At 43.4% G+C, this 22,193-nt stretch overlaps 1 protein-coding gene across 15 annotated transcripts in view; it reads left to right on the top strand.

Moving 5' to 3' along the window:
* The window catches only part of PPFIBP1 (PPFIA binding protein 1), a 102,648-nt gene that overhangs the window by 73,007 nt on the left and 7,448 nt on the right, over positions 1-22,193 (top strand). For 4 of the 15 annotated variants that reach the window (XM_048300524.1, XM_048300526.1, XM_048300525.1 and 1 more), the window contains 18 exons: positions 1,800-1,892; positions 2,369-2,461; positions 4,222-4,336; positions 5,543-5,575; positions 6,888-6,949; positions 7,682-7,766; positions 8,895-9,049; positions 9,974-10,104; positions 11,423-11,476; positions 12,096-12,156; positions 13,217-13,246; positions 14,996-15,170; positions 16,551-16,583; positions 18,821-18,962; positions 19,240-19,368; positions 19,940-20,090; positions 21,322-21,433; positions 21,564-21,652. In XM_048300524.1, coding sequence (XP_048156481.1) covers positions 1,800-1,892; positions 2,369-2,461; positions 4,222-4,336; positions 5,543-5,575; positions 6,888-6,949; positions 7,682-7,766; positions 8,895-9,049; positions 9,974-10,104; positions 11,423-11,476; positions 12,096-12,156; positions 13,217-13,246; positions 14,996-15,170; positions 16,551-16,583; positions 18,821-18,962; positions 19,240-19,368; positions 19,940-20,090; positions 21,322-21,433; positions 21,564-21,652 — 1,743 coding nt within the window. The remainder of the gene's footprint in view (positions 1-1,799; positions 1,893-2,368; positions 2,462-4,221; positions 4,337-5,542; positions 5,576-6,887; positions 6,950-7,681; positions 7,767-8,894; positions 9,050-9,973; positions 10,105-11,422; positions 11,477-12,095; positions 12,157-13,216; positions 13,247-14,995; positions 15,171-16,550; positions 16,584-18,820; positions 18,963-19,239; positions 19,369-19,939; positions 20,091-21,321; positions 21,434-21,563; positions 21,653-22,193) is intronic. The other 11 variants (XM_048300538.1, XM_048300535.1, XM_048300527.1 and 8 more) reach the window with 10 other exon arrangements.

A 22,193-nucleotide genomic window follows, 5' to 3' on the forward strand; every position in this document is an offset into this window, starting at 1 on the left:
TCCACTTTCTCAGCAGACACTAGCATTATTTTCCTTGAGGAACACGGGTGGTCTGAGTTGGGCTGAGTTTATGTAAGAAAATACCCTGCAAGGGAGTTTATTTAGGGAGGAGTCCGTAGCCAGACAGGGCCTTTGAAGCAGCAGCCAGAGGGTAAAACTGGCTCGCTCACAGGGAATTCTTTGTGATTTATCCACCACCACCTCCAATCTGGTTGCAAGATTGCTCTGTTTTCTGTGTCACACTGAGCATTTTAAAAGTCACGTGGTTCAAGTGACAAATATGTGGACAACAGCCTCAGCAGTGTTACTCAGAGTACCACACAGCAAATTTTGACTTTGGATCATGCTGCAGGAGAGAAAAGCCCCAAACAAATCAATTGTCAAGGAATTTCAGGTGTACCTGAATTAGAAGGTCATAGATTAGAAGTAGTAATTACTAAAAGCATTAAAATGTTCTGTATTTTCACTTTCCTCGTAGTTCTGATAATTGAACTTGGATCTTTCTGAAGAAATACAGATGCTGCTCTGTTAGCATCAGGTTCATTAAGCACAAAATAATAACCAGAGGCTTGTAAGCTTAGCAAGTGTGGTGTGGGGCTGGAAGGCAGGTGTTACCAGGGACCCATGAATACCCTCTAAATGTCAGCTACTGACTTGTTAATTTATAAATATAAATCTCTATTAATTTTATTATTAGCTCTGAAAAATTGTGCTTAGAGCTGTTAGCTCAACGTACCACACTGCTTGACATGGATTGGGTTTGCCTCAGATGTAGGAAGGAAAGCAAACACAAGGATCATACAAGTGCCTTATTTGAGGGTGCTGAGGTCCTGGCACAGGCTGCCCAGAGAAGCTGTGGCTGCCCCATCCCTGGCAGTGTCCAAGGCTAGGTTGGATGGGGCTCTGAGCAAGCAGGGATAGTGGAAGGTGTCCCTGCCCATGGCAGGGGGTGGAACTGCATGGGCTTTAAGGCCCCTCCCAACCCAAACCATTCTCTGACCTAGAGGATGAGGAGGCTTGGAGAAAGAGTGCCTTGCACCTTGGTGCACCAGTCAAACTCAGGGTTTGTTTGACCAAGGGGGCTGGGGGCGCTCAGGTCTGACCCCCAAACCTGGCAGGATCCATCGGTATGGCCAGGAGGTCGAGCTGGTCTCCTGAAGAGCTCAGATGTGAGTTGGTGATGGCTCCGAGTTTCTTCCAAGTCAGGCTGTATCTGCAAAGCCCAGATGCAGTGGTGCCATTGATGCTTAAACACAGGTGCCTTTGCCTGTAGAAACCTGTGATAGCTCCTCTGTTGAGCCCTCAGTGAGAGGGCTCTTTTAAGTGGTGGGAACATGGACTTTTACACTGCAATCACTTCATATTTTGAAAATTCAGGTGATGGCTGCTGAGCCTGGGGTGGGAGGGACTGCAGCAGGGAGGATGTGGCTGCTACGTATTGAGGGATGTGTGCCACTGTTTTCCATTGCCCATCCTTAGTACTGGGCATCCAGGAAGCTGAACAGACGAGTAGGAGGCCTTTCCTGGCTCTCAGCACAGGGAACACAACTTCAATTTATGTCTCCCTTTGTCCTCTGCCGTCTTACATTTGGTGCAGTAACACAGAAACTGAGAAACTCAGTCCCTGGATGTTAGGAAGCTCTGAGTTGCTTGACTTAGTGATGGATTTGGGTGGTGTGGTTTTGTGTGCTGAGTCCCTTTTCTGCCTGCTTTTCTTGTTGTTACAGTCCTAGCTATTGTTCTGTTTTGTTTACTGAATTTCTTTGTTGTTTCTGGTTGTCTTTTTCCCCTCCACTCAGGATTTGATCCAGGAAATAAACGAATTGCGGTTGAGGGTGGGAGAAATGGACAATGAAAGACTCCAGTATGAGAAAAAGCTGAAAACAACTAAAGTAAGTGAGGCTGAGGGGAAGAGGCAGGGATGGGCGTAAATCAGGCTTTAGGAATTCATTCTTTTCCCTACTTCTTGCCTGCACCCTGCAAAATCCTGAGTACTCTCAGGCCCTGGGGTTTCATGGCTCTTACTTAGCAGCAGAGGCTATTCCCAAATTTCATGCTGTGGTTTTCAGCTTGAGCATTGTTTTTTATGCAGGGTAACTTACCATGCTGTTAACAGTAAATTTGTTACCTGTTTAGACTTTTGTTTCACATGTGTGTCAAGAAACACCAGTTGCAATATGTAAGGTGTATGCCATAGGTTAAAAACAGCATTTATTTTCTCCTAACTGTGCTAAAAATAAACCACTTCTGAAGAGAAGGCATTCACCTAAGTATTTCTAGCAGCCTGTTTCTCTAACTTCTCTTTGCCATTTAGCCTTGTCTCTTTTCTACCTTTAGTTTTCTCTCACTCCTCTGTCTCTGTTACCAGTCTTTAATGGCCAAACTTTCTAGCATGAAAATCAAAGTGGGTCAGATGCAGTATGAAAAGCAGCGGATGGAGCAAAAAAGCCAGATGCTAAAGGTGTGGTGGTTTCTGGGTAACGCCGGGCCTGTTTTGAATCCTTCATGTTCCACCCTTCACTGGTGTGTCCTGCATTGTGCTGTCATGCTCTGTCCTTCATTAATTGCTGTGTGTTGATATGCAGTGTGCCCTTCCTCATTAGATGTGGAAAGCTCTTTATGTAGATGTTCCTTGTAAACAGCTTTTCTATTGCAGGGGAGAGGATTTTCGTGCTCCTAATGGCACATAATGGCATTAGACTTGGGTTAAAATCACTCCCCTTCCAAGGGAGGATTGCCTTGTCTGTAGCTTACATCCATTATTCAAACAGAACTTTTTATCACCCTTTTAGAGAAAATGTATTCATGAAAACTAGCTGGGAAATAGTGATTCTTTTATGCTGTCCCCTCTCCCACATGTAAATTTGCATATCGTGTTTCTAATTCAGGGGAAGAAATACACATTGACAGCCACATGCAGCTCTAGTTGCCTGTGGGTATAACAGCAGCTTCTCAAGTGACCAAGAAATGGTCTTGTTTTGGAGTAGCATGGATCCTACACTGGCAGGAATCCCATCATAATCAGTGCCAACTTGGAGCACTGGAGAATTGTAATTATTGCCCAGCCACTGTTGTGGAAAAAGCTTTGATTTCTTGACAATTTTAAGATTGATCTATTTTTCTGATGATGCTTTAGGGCAAACAGGAACCAGTTTCAGGAGATTCCATAGCTGGGGCATAGTTTGGGTTGCAGACATGACTATGTATTTGCAACAGATCTTCTGAGGGTAGCTCAGGAAAATACCTAAGCCACAGTATTCCAGTTTGGTTTATTCCATTACGGATTTAAAACGTCATTTAGAAGCTGTAAATGCCAAAATGATGAGTCTTGCCTTGTTTTGCTTTGTTTACAAACTGAACAAATTAAATTTTCAGTGTTGGGTACAGTTGCAGTGAGGGTCCTGTCTTGATGATGCTGTTGCACAAGATATCCTCGGACATCAAAGAAACATGTTACTAAACTGGGTAGGATTTGACTCAAATTTTAAAAAGTTAAATGCATGGATCTGTGCCAGTCACTTGCTAGTGCAGATGGTTAGATCTAAGTTAAAACTTGACAGCATTTTTCTAATACACCCCAACTCCCCCAAACACCATCTGTCTTATTCTCAAGAATCTCAGCTCCAAGCTTTCTTTCCTAATGCTTGATCAGCAAACCCAAACTGTGGCAGAGGTACCACGTTTTTGTCTGAACTGCTTTCCAGTATGTGTCCATGTGCTTGCTGGTGTTGTGAGTGATTTTTCTTCCATAGAAGCAGTGGTTATTTCTGAAACTCTCCTCAGCCTGCTATAAGCACAGTTTCGGAATTGTTCGGCTTCGAACATGCAAAATGCCAAAAGAAATGTGTGGAAATGTTAGCATTCAGCTTTGTCACCTGCACTTTTTTCTATCTCTGCAAGGTCAAATAAATAAGAAAACTGCCTTTTTTTTTTTCCCTTTTGCTCTTCTTTATATTTTGATGTGAAATTTCTTTGCAATTACACACAAGACAACAATTTCAGACCACAGGCCCCCTGATTTTGCTCTGTTATGGGCTCAGAGGTCTGTTGGGATGTTCAGAGTCACTTTGGTGGGCGCATCCTCAGGCAATGTTAAATGTCAGGGGACCTCAGTCATTTCCACCAGCTGAGGACGTGTCCACTGTGCTTCCTAGGAGGGAATTGTGGAAACGTCTCAGCTGCCTGTGGAAGCTGTCACTGAGTGGCTCTGTGTCTTTACAGGATGAACTGTCAGCTCTGAAAGACAAACTAGAGCAGAAGGAAGCCGAGGTGAAAAGGTTGCACGAAAAGTTGGTTTGCAAGCTGAAAGGAGAAGGAATTGAAATACTGGACAGAGGTAAGAAAAAGGGAGGCTCTGTCACCGTGTCCTCCTCAGTCGCCTCATCTGAGGTCGTGTTTCCTCATACAGGAAATAACTGATAAAAGCCTCACTTTTTCTAAACTTTGTCTTCATGTTTACCTCTTGAAATATATTTAGAGGGTGTTGACGATGCAAGTGCTGAACTTACTGTCACAGCAAGCTCTTGATCAAATTTAAACAAGACAAAAAATCCCGAATTAGCTCCCTATGTAGCTTATGGGGCCTCAAAAAAACCAGGTTATACTGGCTGAGGAATTTTTAAACTAATTTCAACAAATGCCCCAAAACCGTTGTGTTGAAAAGGAAGCTTCCGGCAAGCTAGGGGAAAAACCATACTAGAGACCAAAGTATGATATGGACCTAGCTGTGAGTAGGTGAAATCAAGGATTGATTCTGGATTTGTGTACTGGTTAAGTCTAAATCTTAATTAAGCTTGAATTAGCACAAAATTTTTACATGCTGGGTAAATTCTTTTATTGGTTTGTAAAGAAGAAACTGAATTAGTATTTATTAGAGGGAAACTTAGATTGAGGATTTATCTTACTTAAAACCAGAAATTTTTGGTTAAAACATCATAGAAGTTTTCCACAGCCTTTTTCGACCTGATGCCATTTCAATTCTAAATATATCTTACTGATAGTTATTGCTGATTTTAAGATTGTGCTTTTAAAGTATGATTTTTAGAAAAAGAAATGCACAAGAGATTAGTCTCCTCCCCTGACCTGAGGAGGAAAATGCTGTGTGTAGATTATCACATTTTATTTCATGAAATGGTGTTTTCAAAACCACTGCCCAAGATCACTGAAAGTGACCACAATGAACTGTGATTCCATTTTTTTGAAAGAACATTTGAATGTGAACAGGGTCTGACTTTATTGCAGTCATGACTACTTATATAGGGCTTCTTTCCCTGGGGAACTACTTGAACTCTCATTACCCTCTGGTCCTCAGCTTTATGGTTTTCAGTATAGCTCAGCAGCAGATCTTTTGCTGTGATGAAACATGTTTTATCTGCCTTGGACTGATACTAAAAAATGCTGTTTGCAGATAACAAGTTATCTGCCTCATTAGCTGAATGAAGTGAGGATGAGTTGATTCCTTAAGTATCAGTAATGTCTTAAAAGTTATTTCATGTCATAACCTTCATGCTAATTTCCAATCCAATGGATTTTCCCTGCACAGATGAAAATTGTAAAAAGAAGCTCAAAGATAAAAGTAAGGTTCCTGGTGTCTTTCCATGAGCATTTACATTCCAGAAGTGCTTTCCAGAATAGCTTTCTGCATGTGTGTGCAAAACTGCTTTAACAAACATTGTTAGGTTGCATCATCTATAACCCTTAGTTACACTTACAGTAAAACTGGAGAGCAAGGGTGGGTACATCACACTGGAAACACAAAGTTTCCTGAAGAAAGTCTGATTGATAAAGGAAGATTGGGTCTCAGGAAGGCTCACAAAGCAGTTGCCTCTCGGTGAAATGCAGCTGCAATCCAGTAGACCAGATTTTCAGCCAGCATAACTGAGGGAAAATCACTAGAACTGGATCAGTTGCTGGTTTAGCCTGATGTGTCTAAACATCTTTCATCTAGAAAGCCAGCCAGGCAGCTTCTTTTCTTCTTGCATTTCATTAAGGAGGAGAATGTTCTTCCTGCTCTGTTTGCTTTCCATTAATTTTTAGGAAGCTGAAACAAGGCTTTTTTGCCTGTGAGTTTGGACACCTGCCTACATTTGTACTAAATTTGAATTTTACTTCATTTATGCAAGGTAGATCTTTAGGAAAAAATGGAGAATATTTCCATTCTTTTTGAATTCCTAGTCCAGAACACCTCCAGAATATACATGTTCCCATGTATTTGTACTTCCTGATAAATAAGGATTATAGATGAAGCACAGAACACTGTTGTCTGTGTTAGGAACCTTTCCCAGGTCTGAACTGCAATGTAATATTCCAGCATGACTGCTCATCACAGCAAGTACCTGTATCATTCCACTGTGCCCTCCTCATTCCTCCATCCATGCTGGATTAGGGCTGAGCATCACTGCACGGTGCTTCCTTCATCACATCCATTAATCCCATGGCTTTGTTGAGTGGGTTTGTGAGATGCCATTTGGGGTGGTTGTTGAGTCTTGTAATGAGGATGTGTTTCACTGCATTCCAAATGTAGTATTTATTTTATGTTGAACTTCTTGTTTTGCAGATATTTGGTTATTTGAAAGATGGAGATAGTGGAAGTCAAGCAGTAGTTTTACTCTCGAGTTTTCCATTCTTCTAAGGCTTGGAGAGGGGTGGGGGGAGGAAGGAAATTTCCTGAATTTCATCATTTCCTTGATAAAAATGTCAGAGAAGAGGTTTTGAAGAAAAATAGCTTTCCTCTTTGTGTTTGCATCTAAAATAGAATTCAAGTGGGTTATGTTTTGTCTGTAAACTTGTAAATCTACTTTCAGATATTACTGAGTTGCTTCTAGGTATTTTATTTTTCTTATTTCCTTACACTTAAATTGACTTGGAGAACTGTATTGTGTTTTTAGATATAGAGGTACAGAAAATGAAGAAGGCGGTAGAATCTCTAATGGCAGCAAATGAAGAGAAGGTAGCAAAGTCATTATTTTTTTCAGTAATCATTCATCAGATTGATTTAAATCTCCAAGGAAACCTTCATGTGTGAGCTTTTCATAATTCAGTTAAAAATCAGACTTGTAAGAATCAATGATTTTCTGCAGTCAGAAAAATCAGGTCTGTACAAATCGATGATTTTCTGCAGTCAGAAGCACTGCAGTGCCTTTAAGGGGCTATGAGCATTTATGAGCTCTGTGCATGTGCACAGGATCTGTACAGAGTCCTTACACTGTTGTTTTGTTGAATTCAGTGTGATTAATTTTGCACTGTGTTCTGCAAATGCAAAGAGCTCCATACAAGTGCCAAATCACAGGCTGCATTTCCAAAAGAGCTTTTCTGTGAAGTATGAATTATTTTCATACATGGTTGTGTTCTTTCATATGCATGTGCATTTTGTAGGATGTTTTCTTTTGATCACCAAAGCCCTAAATCCTTTTGTACATGGCAAATTTATTATGCTCTGCCTTTGACTTAACAGGGGAGCTGAAATCCACTTTCAAGGCTAGGACAGTTCTGGTGGTTAATCAGATGACAGTTTTTGCTAAATACAATTTTTGGTATTTCAAAGCCTCTCAGCATTCTGAGTCCTGTCCCATCCACACTTCCCATTTCTTTTAGTCTCACAGCCAGTTAAACTAAAGGATCTAGTATTTGTACTTCTTATTTCTGGGGGAGGAAGCACAGTCACAACTTCCTTTTATTTTAGGATCGGAAGATAGAAGAGCTTCGGCAATCTCTGAATAGGTACAAGAAAGTCCAAGACATGGTGATACTGGCTCAAGGTAAAAAAGGTATTGTACAACCAAAAAAAAAAAATGAAGCTCTTCTGTCATTGAAACTCCAGGTGTGTTGTGGTGCTGAGCTTAACTGTGTGGCTGAAGCAGAAGCTGTATCTGTACCACAACATGTAATGGCCCATTCCATGTATTCTAAGACTGGTGGAGGTTTCCAGACCCCTTCAGAGAGGGAAGATTGTCAATAGCCCAACTAGAGGGAAGAAGCAAAATATGTATTTCCGTGGTGTTGGGTTCTCACCGCGCTGAGTGTTGAAGGGAGAGCAATTTTTAAATGGGTATTGCCTTTTCTTGCAGTGCTGTGGCTTCAAGAACAAGAGGGTGTTAGAACAGACCTTGATTCTCTGGGAACTGTGCTCCATGGCCACTTCCTGGAGCATGGACAGAGATTTCAGGCAGTGAAAAATGGCCAAGAGAGGTTTTTGCTGTGAACAGACTTTGGTTTGTGTTTGCCTCAGGCCTTTGGCAATGAGCACTGGATTTCTGGTCACCTTTTCAAAAGTACTGTCTTTCACAACCAGTCCAAGCCTTTTGGTAGCACTGAGGCAGTTCAGGAGCATCCAGGGTGGACAGGGTGGAAGGAGCAGAGGATACCAGTGGTGGTGTGGGCTTCAGCAGTACCTAAATGAGACACACTGAGTTTGTGGCAGGCTGCAGACCTGATGTGGTCACTTCTAGGCTGGTGATAGACTCCTGAGCAGTGAGCTGCATTTTTCCTCAGGGTACCTTGAAGATACCACAGAGACATCTTAAATTTCAGGCAGACTCGACCATCAGGTCTTTTCCTTAGTGAATAAGGGAAACAAAGTATTTAGAATGAAATTCCAGAACAGACAGGAAAGAAGTACTCCAGTTTATTCAGCTTGTTGAAACTGATGCCACTAAATGCCCTGAGGGTGGTTGCTGGGCTTTTTGGCCTCCCTCGGTTCCAACCCTGCTGTGTTGTGGTGGTTGAATTGGGAAGTGACACTTGGCCATGACTCCCTTTCTCCTACTGTAGTCTGTCCTAAAAAACCCCAGCAATCAAATCCTTCCATTTTTGGCCCATAACTGAGCACACTGGCTGCACCTTGTGTGGGAGCAAGGGTTGTAAAACCAACAAGGTTCCATGTTCTCTCCCTTCAGGCAAGGAAAGTGAAAGTGAAGACTTGAATTCAGGGTCTGTTTCCATGGGTGTATTGGACACACCAAGTCTGACTGACCCAGAGAAAAGCCCATCCCCAACCCCGGTAACAGCATCTCCAATCCACGATGAGTTCAACATGAATATTCACGAAGAGGTACCTTTTTTTCTTCTTTTTATTTAATGCCATTGTTCCTTGAAAACACTGCTTGGGCTGGATTCATACTGCAGATGACAAAACTCGAGCTCCTGAAGAGATTTTTTGCTGGGTTGCACAGTTTTTTGTAATGTCTCATATCCTTTTGGAGAAAGTAGTTTTCTTGTGAAAGCTGCTGAGGAATTCAATTAAACTTCTTTTTCTTAATGCTCAAATGGAATCAGAAGGCAGCAAATAGCTGTGTTCATCATGAGAACAGATCTAAATGACTTTCTATTAGACATAGAAATTATTTTTCTTATCAAACATAGCTGCTTTAGGAGCTACATTTAATTTGTCACAAACTTGAAGTAAATATGTTGGAACTTATTAAATGCATCTTGTCATATTTAAAAGGATGCAATCATAATTGCATCTATTCAGATAAATGATAAGTAGGTTGTAGTCCAGTCTCTGATTTTTGCAATCAGATTTTCCAGTAATAAAATTATAGACCTCTTCTCTAAGCTCCCAGTCAAGGCAGGGTCTTGACTTAATTAAACAGCATGAACATGCTATGAAGAAAATGAAATTAAATTAAATGTTTAGCAGCTTTTTGGTCTTCTCTGGGTGTCTGAGGACAGGATTAAACCTGAAAAGTGAGCTACCCTTCATGGTGTCTGTGGTAGAGACAGATTTAGCAGGAAGCCTTGGGAGACTTGTGAGATTTTTGTCTATGCTATAGCTTAACTGTGCAATGATTCATGTTTTATCTGCAGTGCCATCTTTCAAGGAGTAAATCATTCTATTACAACAGGGAAAAAATCACTTTTGAAACCTTATTTCAGATCCTTCTTTTCAGGGTTTATCTGTTACTCTTTTTTCATTTATGATTGCTTCATTTCAGCTCAGAAGATTGTAACACATATTCTTCATTCTTTTCAGAATTCCTTACAGATCCACACCAGCATTTTACAGATTTCAATCCCTTCCCTTTCATCAACTTCCAAGAGCTCAGAAACTGTTGCAGAGAGACTGAAAATACACCCTAGGCCAGAGCCTGCCAGTGAAATGGGGTATTATGGTTTCCATGTATTTTTCAATTGTAAATCAAATCTTCTGTGATGTTTAAGGAGGGCAATAATTTGTCAGTCACTGAATTATCAAGTCATTAGCCAGGTAAACAAGGCCAGAAGTCCCTTGGCTAGCTGCAGCAAGCTAAGCTAATGTTCCTCAAGTGCATTGATTAAATCCTGCGTAAGCAAGGGCCGGTTTGGTTGCTGTTGTAGCAGCGCTCATGGTCTGTACCAGCTGCTTCACAAGGAATGAACAGAAGGAGAGGGAAGCTGATCTAATGCAATGAAAGCCACAGAATCATTATTTTGGCCTAGGTTTGCATCATCGAGGCCTGGCTGGGCTGGCATTGGCTGTGCCAGCCCTGGTGATTTGCACTCAGACATTTTTCACAGCTGCTAAAGATGGTTGTAAGGCACTGCCAGAACTAAAGGGCTTCCAGCTCTAACCTGAGGAGGGTGGGAAACTCAAGGGATATGTGGCTGCACCCTGGGGCTGTGGCTGAGCTGTGGCACCCAGGGGTGTCCCCGTGCTGGGAACCAGTGGCAGCTCCTTGGTGAGGAGTAGCTGTCACCTTCCACCACCATTTCTAATCCTGCACCCTCCTTGTCCTGGGAGGAAACCAAATCCCTGCAGACCTGCACTGGCACTGCAGGGAGTACAGAAAAGCACCCCAGAGTCACAGCTAAACAAAGGCTGTGCTTGGGTTTTTTTCTTCTGGGTCCAAATCCCTGGCTTTATCTTAAAGAGTACCAAATACTAAGAATCCAGAGGCAAGGAAATGTTGTTGACTTAAAACAATCATCAATCTCAATGTGAAACATCAGTGCAAGCACAATTTGATGTGTGATTTTTCCAGTTCCAATTGAGGAAAGCATCCTATCCAGAAGCCCAGTTTTGCTGGGTTTGTGTTGTACATGTTCCTCCTGCAGCTCAAGCCATCACCAGCAGGGATTTCACCTGTGTCTCCTCTTGGAAAAAACCAAAGCAAGCACTGAACTGCAGCAAAGTGCCCTGTGCATTGGTGGTGACAGGGAAATGGTGACCTCCACTCCTTGTGCTGCTGCAGATCCTGCTGGAATCTCTGCATTTATTTAAGCTGAATAGTTCAGTATTGTCATCATCTTACAGTGAGAGTTGGCTTTCCTGGGGCTCTTGAGCTCACCTTTGTCCTTTATCTTTTACAAGACATGCTGCCATAGAGGGGAAAATTTGCCATGTGTTAGTACCATAAGAGCTGAAGTGAAAACAGAATTAAAGCAGGCTGAGATCATAGGATTTCTGTCTCAGCCTTTTTTCATAATTTTTTTGTTTTTACAGCGAAGGAAGATCAACAGGTTCTTCCCCTGAAACTCATCTGTGTGATAGTCCAGTGTAAGTGTCATGATCAAAACTGTTCAGGGGAGATATTGAAATGTGATGGTCAATTTGAAACCCCCCAAGGCACTCCCCATATTTTACATACACATGGAAATAGGTCAGTTAATTCTAGCCAAGATGGTTTTTGCTGATGGTTGGTTTCTGCTCATGTCCCATGCTTTCATGATCATTATTTTCATATTAATGCTTATCTGGGCACAGGGTACTTCCTGTTGCATTGTGAAGCATCTCTAATTTGATGGTAGTCAATATACTTTGAAATTTGTAGTTTTCCGTAGTGCATGCTTGATTTGCTTTTTTCTTGTGACAGTGGGGGGAAGATGATCAGCTGACTACAATGAGAAAATAATTTTCGTTTCTGCCACATATCCATATTCCCTAAAGCAGCAGTTATTACAGTGTGGAAGTTCTTACAGTGTCTCATTAAATTGGATGGGCTCTGATGACTGCATTTACTGCACTGATTACTGCATCTTAATTCAAAATATCACTGGGTTTAGTACATCTCATCATGTATTATAATGCTTTCTGTAAAGCTGATTCCTGTGAGTGTCTTTATCTTAGCAAGTTTAATTCTAATAACTGAGCTTGGTTTTTATGTTGTTTTTTTCAGAACTTCCTCGCTGCAGAAGTCCTGCAGTCTGAGCAGTTTGAGGAAAGAGGCATCTGAAATGGTATGTTTGGTCTCTTCTTCCCATCTCCTTGCAGATAGGGGTGACATCTCTGTTGTGACCCTGTGGCTGTTGTGTTGCCTTCTGAGAAATTCAGAGTCAAAGCAGGGCTCCTTGTGGCATGTGTTGGCAGTGGTCACACACATGTGACATCTTCCACATTTTATTAAAGGAGAAAATCTGTCCTTGAAAACAGAGGTGCTTTTTTTGTCCTCTTTGTATGAGGCTTTTACCTGAGACTCTCTTGCTGTGTTTTTCCTCAGATAATGAGGTGAGATTTTTTTACTGGATATGCTTTTCTGATTTAAGACAAGAAAAAGATAACTCCCACCACCACTTCCTACCTGTGTTTAAGGTGAATAATATTGGAAGGCCATGTAATTAATGCACTGTAAAATACAGTCTGGGCTGACTATATTTTGGATAGTCAGGAACAAAATACTGAGCTGTTGGATGTCTGGGGATAGCTTCAGTGTAGGTTTCTGTGGAAGTGACCAAAAGCAGCTAATCTCTAGTGATGCCATCAAATCAGGGCAATTTGTGGGCTCTTTTGTGACAGCCTGAACTCCTCGAAACTCCTGAATCCCCGATACCTCCTGTGCCTTACAGGGGGAGGCTGACAGGACTGAAAATGTCCCCAGAATCTGATAAGAGCTGGAGTTCATGGGTTGGGGGTCTTTGGTTTTTTGTTTGTTTGGACAGACAAGGAGTAGAGGCTGTGGGTGTTTTATCTACTTGGCTTCTACCCTGTCTGGTTCCAGCTTAGGGTCCCCTCAGGCAGCTCTGCCCGTGAGTGCCTTAATGTTCTGTGCGTCACTAATCATGTGCACAGCTAACCCTTCACAAAGTGAACCAAAGCAACCCTATTTCCATGTCAGCTCACTGACCTCAAAGCAAGCAAGGATTAATCTATGTGAAGTACAGCTCTGAAGAGATTTATTTTGGGGGAAGGAAGCAGTCAGGGAAGGGTATTTGAGTCAGAACTTTACTCAGGGTAACAATAATGAATTGAACCCTGGCTATAAACCATGACTTTTTAAACATCTTAATCTTTCCCAAACAGGACAGAGACTGTGCACAGAAGCCAGCAGAGGTAATGTGTGTGTGTGGTGATGTGTGTCCTTGGAGAAACATGGGCAGGTTTTGGAGGAGGAGGTGCTGGGAGGTGTGGAACTGCGCACGGTTCCGGAGGGGGAATAGCAGTCCTGCAGGCAGGATGGTGAGGAGTCTCTGGTGGGTGTCCCCATCAGTGCCACTGCTCAGTGCTCAGCCTCCTCACACATGGATTATCTTCCAGTCTAATTGAGCATAAGGTCACCAGCTAAGATAATGTTTTTCCCCCACTAGAAAATTAGCAAAGCTAACCATTAAGTATTTTACTGACTCTGTAATTATCTTTGATTAGTGTCTCTTTAAAAACCTTCGGGTTTCTCAATTGTTGTCTGTGAGTAGCAAGTGTGTTTCTGAAAAGGCTGTCACTGCAGAACAGTCACCCTGTGGTACCTTAAGGCCACAGCTTGCAGTTCTTACCTCTAGGAACACCTGACAGAGGTGACAGACCTCAGTTACCACTCGTAGGATGAATGCTGTATTGATTCAGCAAAAGCCAAAGGATTATATTTGGGCTGTGAATGGTTTTACTTCCATCTTCTTTCAAAGCGACAGTGAAACAGCTGACAAGGTTAAAGTACTGCTTTAAATTGGCTAACTGGAGTGTCTGATATCTCTCTTGGCATTTATACTCCTTGCTTGGTATGTAATTTCCTCTTTGCTTTGGCAGTGGACACAGTCAATTAATCCATTAATTAAGAAATTGCAGAGCTGTGACGGACAGAAAGAGCTCTCTGACATTCAGCAGAGAACCAATGTACTGTGGGGCCTTGTCTCTCTGCTTTCCACTTACTGCCCCTACAGCTGCCAGTGGGGGAGACCGAGACCCTGGAAAGCTTTCCAGGACTGTATTTTTACCTTTTCCATACCTCTAAGTCAGCCTTACAGAAACTGAGGAACATCTTAAAGAATAAAATTTACTCTTAGCAGGTAGTGATAGTAATCCTGGATCCTGAACATAGGTCAGGGTTTAATCCCAGCTGACAACAAAGGTCTCACAGCTGGTCCCCCTTGCTGCTCCAGTGGGATGGGGAGGAGAATCAGCAAAAAAAAAGACAGAACTTGGGGGTTGAGATATGAACAGTTTAATAATTGAAACAAAGTAAAATCAGAATAACAATAATACAATAATAATAACAAAACTAATAGTAAAATGGAGAAGAAGACAGAGAGAAAACACAAAAAAGATGAGTAATGCACCACAGGATTATTGCTCATCCCCCACTGACCAATGCCCAGCCCATTCCCAAGCTACGATTGGCTCCCCTTCCCAGTAACCCCCCCAGTTTATACACTGGGCATGGTATCCTGTGGTGTGGAATATTCCTTTGGTAGCTCAGGTCAGCTGTCCTGGACATGCTCCATCCCAGCTTCCTGTGCACTTCCTCTCTGGCAGAGCATGGGAAAATGGGAAGTCCTTGACTCACGGCTCAGCAACAACCCAAACATCCCAGTGTTATCCGCATTATTCCCTACTAAATCCAAAACACAGCACTGCACCATTTCACCGTGCTGAGCAAAGAAAAAATTAACTCCATCCCAGCCCAAACCAGGACAACATGTTCAAATGAAGATCTTGTTTATGTTTTTCTTTATGGTTTTCACATTCTGTATTCTTGTAGTGACAGATGAGAAGGACTTCCCAGATCATCTGCCAGCAGTCACTTTGCGGTCTCTCTCGAAAGGCTTTCTGCAATTCCCTTACACTGACTCTTTATTTCCCTAATTCAAGCAGGTGAAACCTCCTCTGGAAGGCAATAATTTCGCAACCCTCCCTCCCAAGTCTCCGTCTCACGGTGCCACAGGCGACGAGGACAGTTTCGGCACCCGCAAAGCCAGATCTTCCTTTGGCCGAGGCTTTTTCAAGATCAAAAATAATAAGAGGACTGCCAGTGCCCCCAATCTGGGTAGGTACTGTGCCTCTGCATTCAGATTCTTTGTATTTTGAAGCATCTTCACAACAGCTGTAACAGCCCCAAGAAGCAGCAAGGCCAGCCTTAATCTCACCATGACTCGGTGGCACTTTTGTCAGTAGAATGTTTGGAAAAGATCAAACAGCAAGAAAAAAAAAAAAAAATCAGTGATGTAATGAAGTATTTGATGTGGTTCAGACCCTGCTGTGGTATCTCCCCTGGGACCTTGCAGGGGCTTGCTGCTGTATGAAATGCTGGCTGTCTGGCAGTAGTTCACACATGGGATTTGTGGGCTTTTTTTCCCCTGGCTCCATCCTCAGTTTATCTTTTTTCAGATACACAAAAATAGGGCAGCAGCACTCAGTCTTCCTCTTTATTTATATTTTTCACAAGCAGCCTTGCAAAAGAGATGGTGACAACAGGAACAGGATTGGCAAGTCATTCAAGCCCACATTTATTTTTTACCTGTGCGGGGGGTAATTAGGTATTGAAAATGTTCTGCTTAATGCAGAAGTCGCTGTTGCCACCAGCTGGAATCCTGCTTACATTTATTGCTCTGCTCTAGTAGTCTTTCCACTGATCCAGTTCAAGCATCCAGTGAGTCTGCATCAGATCTACTGCCAGTCATCTGAGGTTTTTGTTTTTCTCTTGCACGAGGTTTAGGAATTTAACTCTTTATTTCAGAAGCCTGAAGGGGGATAGCTTCTGCTTTGTTACTTAGTCCAAGACAGTTTTAAACTTTTGTTCAAAACAAGTAACATACCTACACATTGATGATACACTGCCCGTATTTGCCTGTGATATATAGCCTGGGCACTTCCTAGCTTACGTGGAATAGATGTACAGTCTGTTCTGAGGGTTGGACTCTTTGTTTTGGTTTATTTCATGTGTGCTTTTGTGTAATCCCCTGTTTTGTCCTGAAATTAACTTGTCTAACAAAGCGCAGTACTTGTGGCTTTCATAAAGGAGTGGAAGATGGGCCATCAGAATCAGGGTGCTGTGACTTTGAGTAAGTTGTGATGTTACCCAGATTTCAGTGCTTCCACCTGTACAGCTGCTGGCCAGCTATTTGCCACCTCACAGGAGCAGTGGGTCCTGGAGCAGGTGACCTCCTTGCACCAAAGCGACTGCGGTGCTGTTCTTCCCTCCCCACCACAGAGCTCTACTCCATTCCTTTGTTGTGAAAGGGCGTTTCCCAGTGATCCGAACCCTGTGTGAATTCAGCGTTTGCGTGGTGCTTGTGTCTCACGTCCCTCCCTCCTTTTGTCCCCTACTTTGTTGCCGTGACTTTGGAATTGTGTTTGACCTTGTACCTCTGCGTGTTCTCTCCCGTTGTGCTGCGTGTGGGTTTGTGCCTTGTGTGGATATCTGAAGATCGCAGTCGAAGTGCCAGTGCACCTACTTTAGGTACAGTAATCCTGCATGTCTGCCCATGCCAGCCCTGTGCCCTGACTGCTGCTAACAGCTGGCTGTGGCCACACACTTCCCAAACCACAGCCAGGCACCAGAGCTCTGCAGCAGAACTTCTGCCCATCGCTAAAAGGAGTTTTCACGTAACATCTGCCCTCGCTAAAAGTCACCTGTGCTGTTCTGAGTAGCTGCTACTAATGAGAGAGATTGCGGGTCAATTTGCAGAGACCTTTGCTGTAACTTTGAGCACAAAGTTACCACAGACTGAGGTACCAGGTGAGAATTGGTGATGCTTAGTTACCTTTGTGCTGCCACCTGTCCTGCATCCACTGGAAGAGTTTAAAGGGTGGTGACATAGGGAATGAGCTGTATTTCCCAGGCATTCATTTCAGGGAGTTCTGAGGGAAAGCATGTGTAATTCCTCTTCTAGATGTAGTTGTATTTATGATATAATAAAACAAATGAGAAATAATTGGGGCAGATGGGGAAGGAGCCATTCACATAGTAAATAAAAACCAGTTTTGTGATGTGAGCATTCCCTGGGTGGTTCTGGCAAGGGCAGGTGAGCCCTGCCTTAGGAATCAGAGCTGTGTCAGTGGGGTGGTGGTACAGCCACCTAGGGTGACAAAGAGACCAAGTGCTCTGGGCCCTTTCTTTTTCCCACATGGCCCCCTAAATGTTTTCTGTTCTGCAGGATAGTGTCAGTGCATGAAAAGGAGCCAGCTATGAGGAGCAAACAGCGCAATTCCCACAAATCTCTGCTTCTAATGCACCCAGCCTTGTCCTGGTGTTCTCTCTCTAGAATGCCATTTACATGTTTTTGGGTTTTTTCTAAGCTAGCACTTTACCTTCTACAAGTTAAGCAAAAACCACGAATGCCACAGCCTGGTTCGATGTTAGTGCTGTCTCTCTCACTGGCAGGATCCCCGTGCTCAATAGTGGCCAAACCAAAGTGCCAGGAAATGATCTTTTGTGTGACCTGGTTGCTTCACTGCAAGGTTTGACAAGGTGGAAGATGGGACATGTTCATAGGTGTTCTGGCTGAATCATCTAAAGGTTGCCCAGCAGAAGGACACACTGGCAAAGTTTACAGTTTCTTGCTGGTCATGGCACTTTTGTGGCCATCTCAGCATTAACTCTGTGGCTTGAGACCGCATGTCCCAGCAATATAAGCTCTGCCTTAGTGCTTTCTTTACTTTTCTCCTGGAAGTCTGAAAGTCCATTTCAAACACAAGTGATGGTCATTTAATTACAGAGCTATATTAAAAGATGCTGCAAGTGATTCCAGGCCTGACTGCCTTGCCACGGCTGCTTCAGCTGAACAAGCTCATGCTCTCCCTCTTCCCCAGCAAGCAACTGGCATAATCTCCACGTGGTAGTTTTATTCAGCTATCTGGCACTTGCTGGCACATCTCTGCTTATGTAGTTTAGTAGATACTGCAATTCTATTAGTTTTCTTTTTAAATGATCTTAAAATTGTTTTTTCCTTTAATAGTTTAGCTTTTGTGACAACTTCCCCTTTGGGGACAAGAACCCTCAGGTTCATTGTCATGGAAAACAGCTACAGATCAAGGATTTAATGCTTTTAGAGTGGGTGGTAACGTTGAGGGTCTCTGATCAGAGGTGTTTTGTTCATCACTCAGAAGATACTGTTCAGACAGAGCCTAAACTCCGTGGTGTTCCTCTGAGGAGGAACAAAATACTCCACAGTTTGCAGAAGTGAGCGGAAGAGGGCCCTCCTGCTGGGGCAGGAGTTTTGTTGCTGGAATTTCCTGGCCAGGGAATGAAATACTACAGGTTATTGGGAAGGGTATCTGCAGGGAAGTTATTTGTTTTTTCTGTGCTTTGGGGACTCCTGGTTTAGTTCCCTTCCACTGCACTGAATTGTTTCTGGGCACCCACGTGCCTTGGCTCTGTCTGGGGAAGCACTGTAGGAGCACTCCCTGAGGAGGAGTAAATTTGGGATTTAATTCACTGCTTGATTCATAAGGTGGATTTTCCCACCTTGGATGCAAGGCACTTAACCAGAGCAGAGCATTACCTTGGAGCGTTACCAGCCAGGCCCATGAAGAAGGAACATGTGGCACTTCTCACGGATTTTCCCATCCGTCCTTGCCCCATTTTCTTGGCATGGTGGCTGTCAATAATTTTAGCAGGAGTTATTCCCAAGGTCAGGAGCACGTCTGTACAGTCCTGCACAGGAAGGTCTTGACAGAACTTACATTTTCTAACAGCTGAAACGGAGAAGGGATCTGCAGACCACTTGGATCTGGCTGGCTTGCCCCCCCGCCCAAAAGAAGCAGATAGTCTGCAGATGGCACCACCTTCTCCAGATTCCAGGAAAAAGGCCAGGGGAATCAAGAAGTTGTTTGGAAGGTAAGTAAAAGATGAGAGATGACCATTCTCCAGAGCTGGGGCTTGGGTGAGGTTTGCTAGGAACACACCTTCCCTTTCTCCCCCGCCAGCGGTTGGCTCGATAGTTTAATATCCCAGGAGCAGGAGCCTGTGTGGTATTTGGGAGAGATAACACTAGGCTGGGGGCAGGTGGAAGAGGAGCTACAAGCCCTGGGAGAGATCTTGCCTGTGTTGCTTGCAGTGGCAGCAGCAACGTGCCTTTTCCTTAGCCAAATGTGAATGTGCTTTCTTCCTGTAGGCTTAAAAGAAGTCAGTCCACCACCTTCAACCCAGACGACATGTCCGAGACGGAGTTCAAGAGAGGAGGGACGAGAGCGACTGCGGGGCCCCGGCTGGGCTGGTCACGGGACCTGGGGCAGTCCCACAAGTAAGACACGAGTGGGGCTCCTGTGGTGGTGCTTGGATCCCGATGGCTCCAGCCGAGCAGGAGGGCAGTGCCTAAATGGAACATCCCCTCTCCTGGCTAAGCAAAACCAGGCAGATCCAGGCCACTTCCTCCTGTGAGAGAGGGTCTCTGCAGGGTTGAGGCGGGCTGGGTGGTGGAGTCATGCTGCTGAGCTCTCGCCCTCGCAGGATGAGGCCATGAAGCAGCACGTGAGCCCTCATGTGGCAGCGACAGATACTCCTCCTGTGCCTTTCCTGCTGCACTTCCAGGGATTAAAGGAGAAAATGAAACATTATGGTCTCGGTCCAGAGCTGTAGCCACACTAGGCAGCAGAGGTTCTTTTCAGTAGGATTAGTAGGCCGTGTTTATTGTGGCAGTGGCAACAGATCAGCAGCACCCAGAACTTCATCGTGCTTATGGTTCCCCCTCAGAGATTGTCCCAGCTCCCACAAGATGTGAATTAGGCTTAACTTTTGGCTTTCTTATTATTTATGAGAAAAGGAGATTGGAAGCACGGGATTTATCAGGGTTTTTTGGGTAAAATCTCCTGCAGTGAGCTGGACATGCCATTCGCAAAGTGGACCAAGGAGCAGGTTTGCAACTGGCTCCAGGACCAAGGGCTTGGCTCTTACATCAATAATGGCAGGCACTGGATACTGTCTGGGCAAACACTTCTGCAGGCTTCTCAGCAGGATCTGGAAAAGGTGAGGAATACTGGAAACACTCCTTTCAAATAAAGGTACAAAAAAATCACTGTTTCTGTGCATGTAGATTAGGTCTGTAAAGTGCACCTGGCAAAAAAATGTAAACAAGATGAGTTTTCAAAATACTGTCACCTGCAGTGATGCCACATCTATTTCTTTTTAGGTGAAGTTTTGTAGAAATTTAATGCTCTGTAATGAAGCTAATAATTACAAATATGTGATTTAACTTCATTAAGCATGGACACATAAATTGACGATGGCACCTTCTAAAAATATGCATGTGAGAGTGCCTCATTATCATACGGGTTTGTAGCCCTGCTTCATTAGCACTCGTATGTGCCACAGTTGTTTTATGCCTGTGTGAGAAGGGTGTAAAAAGGTGCTGTTTTGGTCTGATTGTATTTTCTGTCCATTTTATACAAAGAGGAACGAGGATTTGTTACACACAGCTTGATCAGTCTGTCTTTAATTGTTGCAGAATTGTTTGTCTCTTTTTTTAAAATGGGAAACACAGAAGAAATTGATTCAATTTATACTTTTAATCCATAGTATTTGCTAAAGTTTGAATTTTCAGCTTTTAAAAAACCACTCTCCTCACCAAATAGTAAGCCTGTTTTCTCAGTTGGGTAGTTACACTACAACTGGAATAAGAGAAGTGTATTATGAACATAATGGCTTGCAGTAGTGTTATCAGAGGTAACATTAACCAGCAGGCACTGGTGAAAGTGAAAATGGGATTAAAGAGATCCTGGAATGGCTGCACTTGCAACTAAACTGGGGAATAATGTTATGCATTTGGAAGCATTAATGAATTTCAGTAATTCCTGGGACATTCCTGTGCTCTTAATTAAATAAGTATTTTAACTTTACCTGCCTAAGTGGGAGGGGTGGAATTAATCCCAGCAAGTATTATTTTGAATGCTAACATTTTTATTATGTTGTGGGATTTTTTTAAACCTGGTATGAGAGTATTGTGGCCGACACTTCCATACAATTTGGAGTCCATCACTCCTTTAAATGAATCTACCACACTGTGAAACTAACCCACCACAGCAAGTGGGCCTTTGGTGCTGAACATGTGCTAACACGACGCTGAAATTCAACAAATAAAAAATGCACCTGCCAGGTCTCCAGCAATGCTGTGAAAGTGTGACTCTCAGAAACCCTTTGTCATTCAGCAGAGGGAAGAATAAAATTGTCTCTAGATTTACTGCTTTTCTTCCTTTCACAGGAGCTTGGGATAAAGCACCCTTTGCATCGGAAGAAGCTCCAGCTTGCTCTGCAGGCACTGGGATCTGAAGAGGAAAACAACCATGGAAAACTGGATTACCACTGGGTTACCAGTAAGCTTTTATTGCATGCTTGAAGCAGTGACTTTGGACAGTGGCTCATTTGGGGCTCTGAGGATGGGAGCAGGAAGTGGTGCTGGGTAACTTGGCCGCCACTCTAACAGGAGTGTCTGTCCTGCCCTAGGGTGGCTGGATGACATTGGCCTGCCCCAGTATAAGACCCAGTTTGATGAGGGGAAGGTGGACGGCCGCATGCTCCATTACATGAGTGTGGTGAGTAAATGGTTTCCTTCTTTCCTGACAACTTTTCCATGTTCTTGGCTTCTCAGTGTTTAGAGGACCCCTTGAAACTCTAGTGGGTGTCCTGGGTTAATGCTAACAGCTGTAACCTATAGAAATCAGATAGTACTGCTCACCTGCAAGTATTTCCAAAGTTCTTTCCGTCTTTAGAGCTGCTAGATTCAGGTGGAAGAGCAAACACAGTAAGCAAGAACTTGGACTCATGCATGAGAAATGGGCAATCCCGAGCTTAACAGCTGTGTGTGACACTGGTGTGCTCAGGCAGGGCTGGTACACAAAGGTGTGCAAATGCTGTGGTGGCCATTCCTGCTTTTGCTGTTCATGTTGTTATTAATTAATAGAAGCGGGTGGAATCTTTTTCTTCAGTGAGCAAGCATTCTGTCAGCTTGCTTATTCATGTGGATGCTTAGGTGAAGAAAACCCAAACAATTTCCTTGGAAGAAAACTGCAGTTTTAAGAGCCAGCTTGTTTGAAAGCAGGCTACACTTAACAGCTTTTGCATTTCAAAGTGCTC

This window comes from Corvus hawaiiensis, chromosome 4 (assembly GCF_020740725.1).
Source record: "Corvus hawaiiensis isolate bCorHaw1 chromosome 4, bCorHaw1.pri.cur, whole genome shotgun sequence".
NCBI lineage: Eukaryota > Metazoa > Chordata > Aves > Passeriformes > Corvidae > Corvus > Corvus hawaiiensis.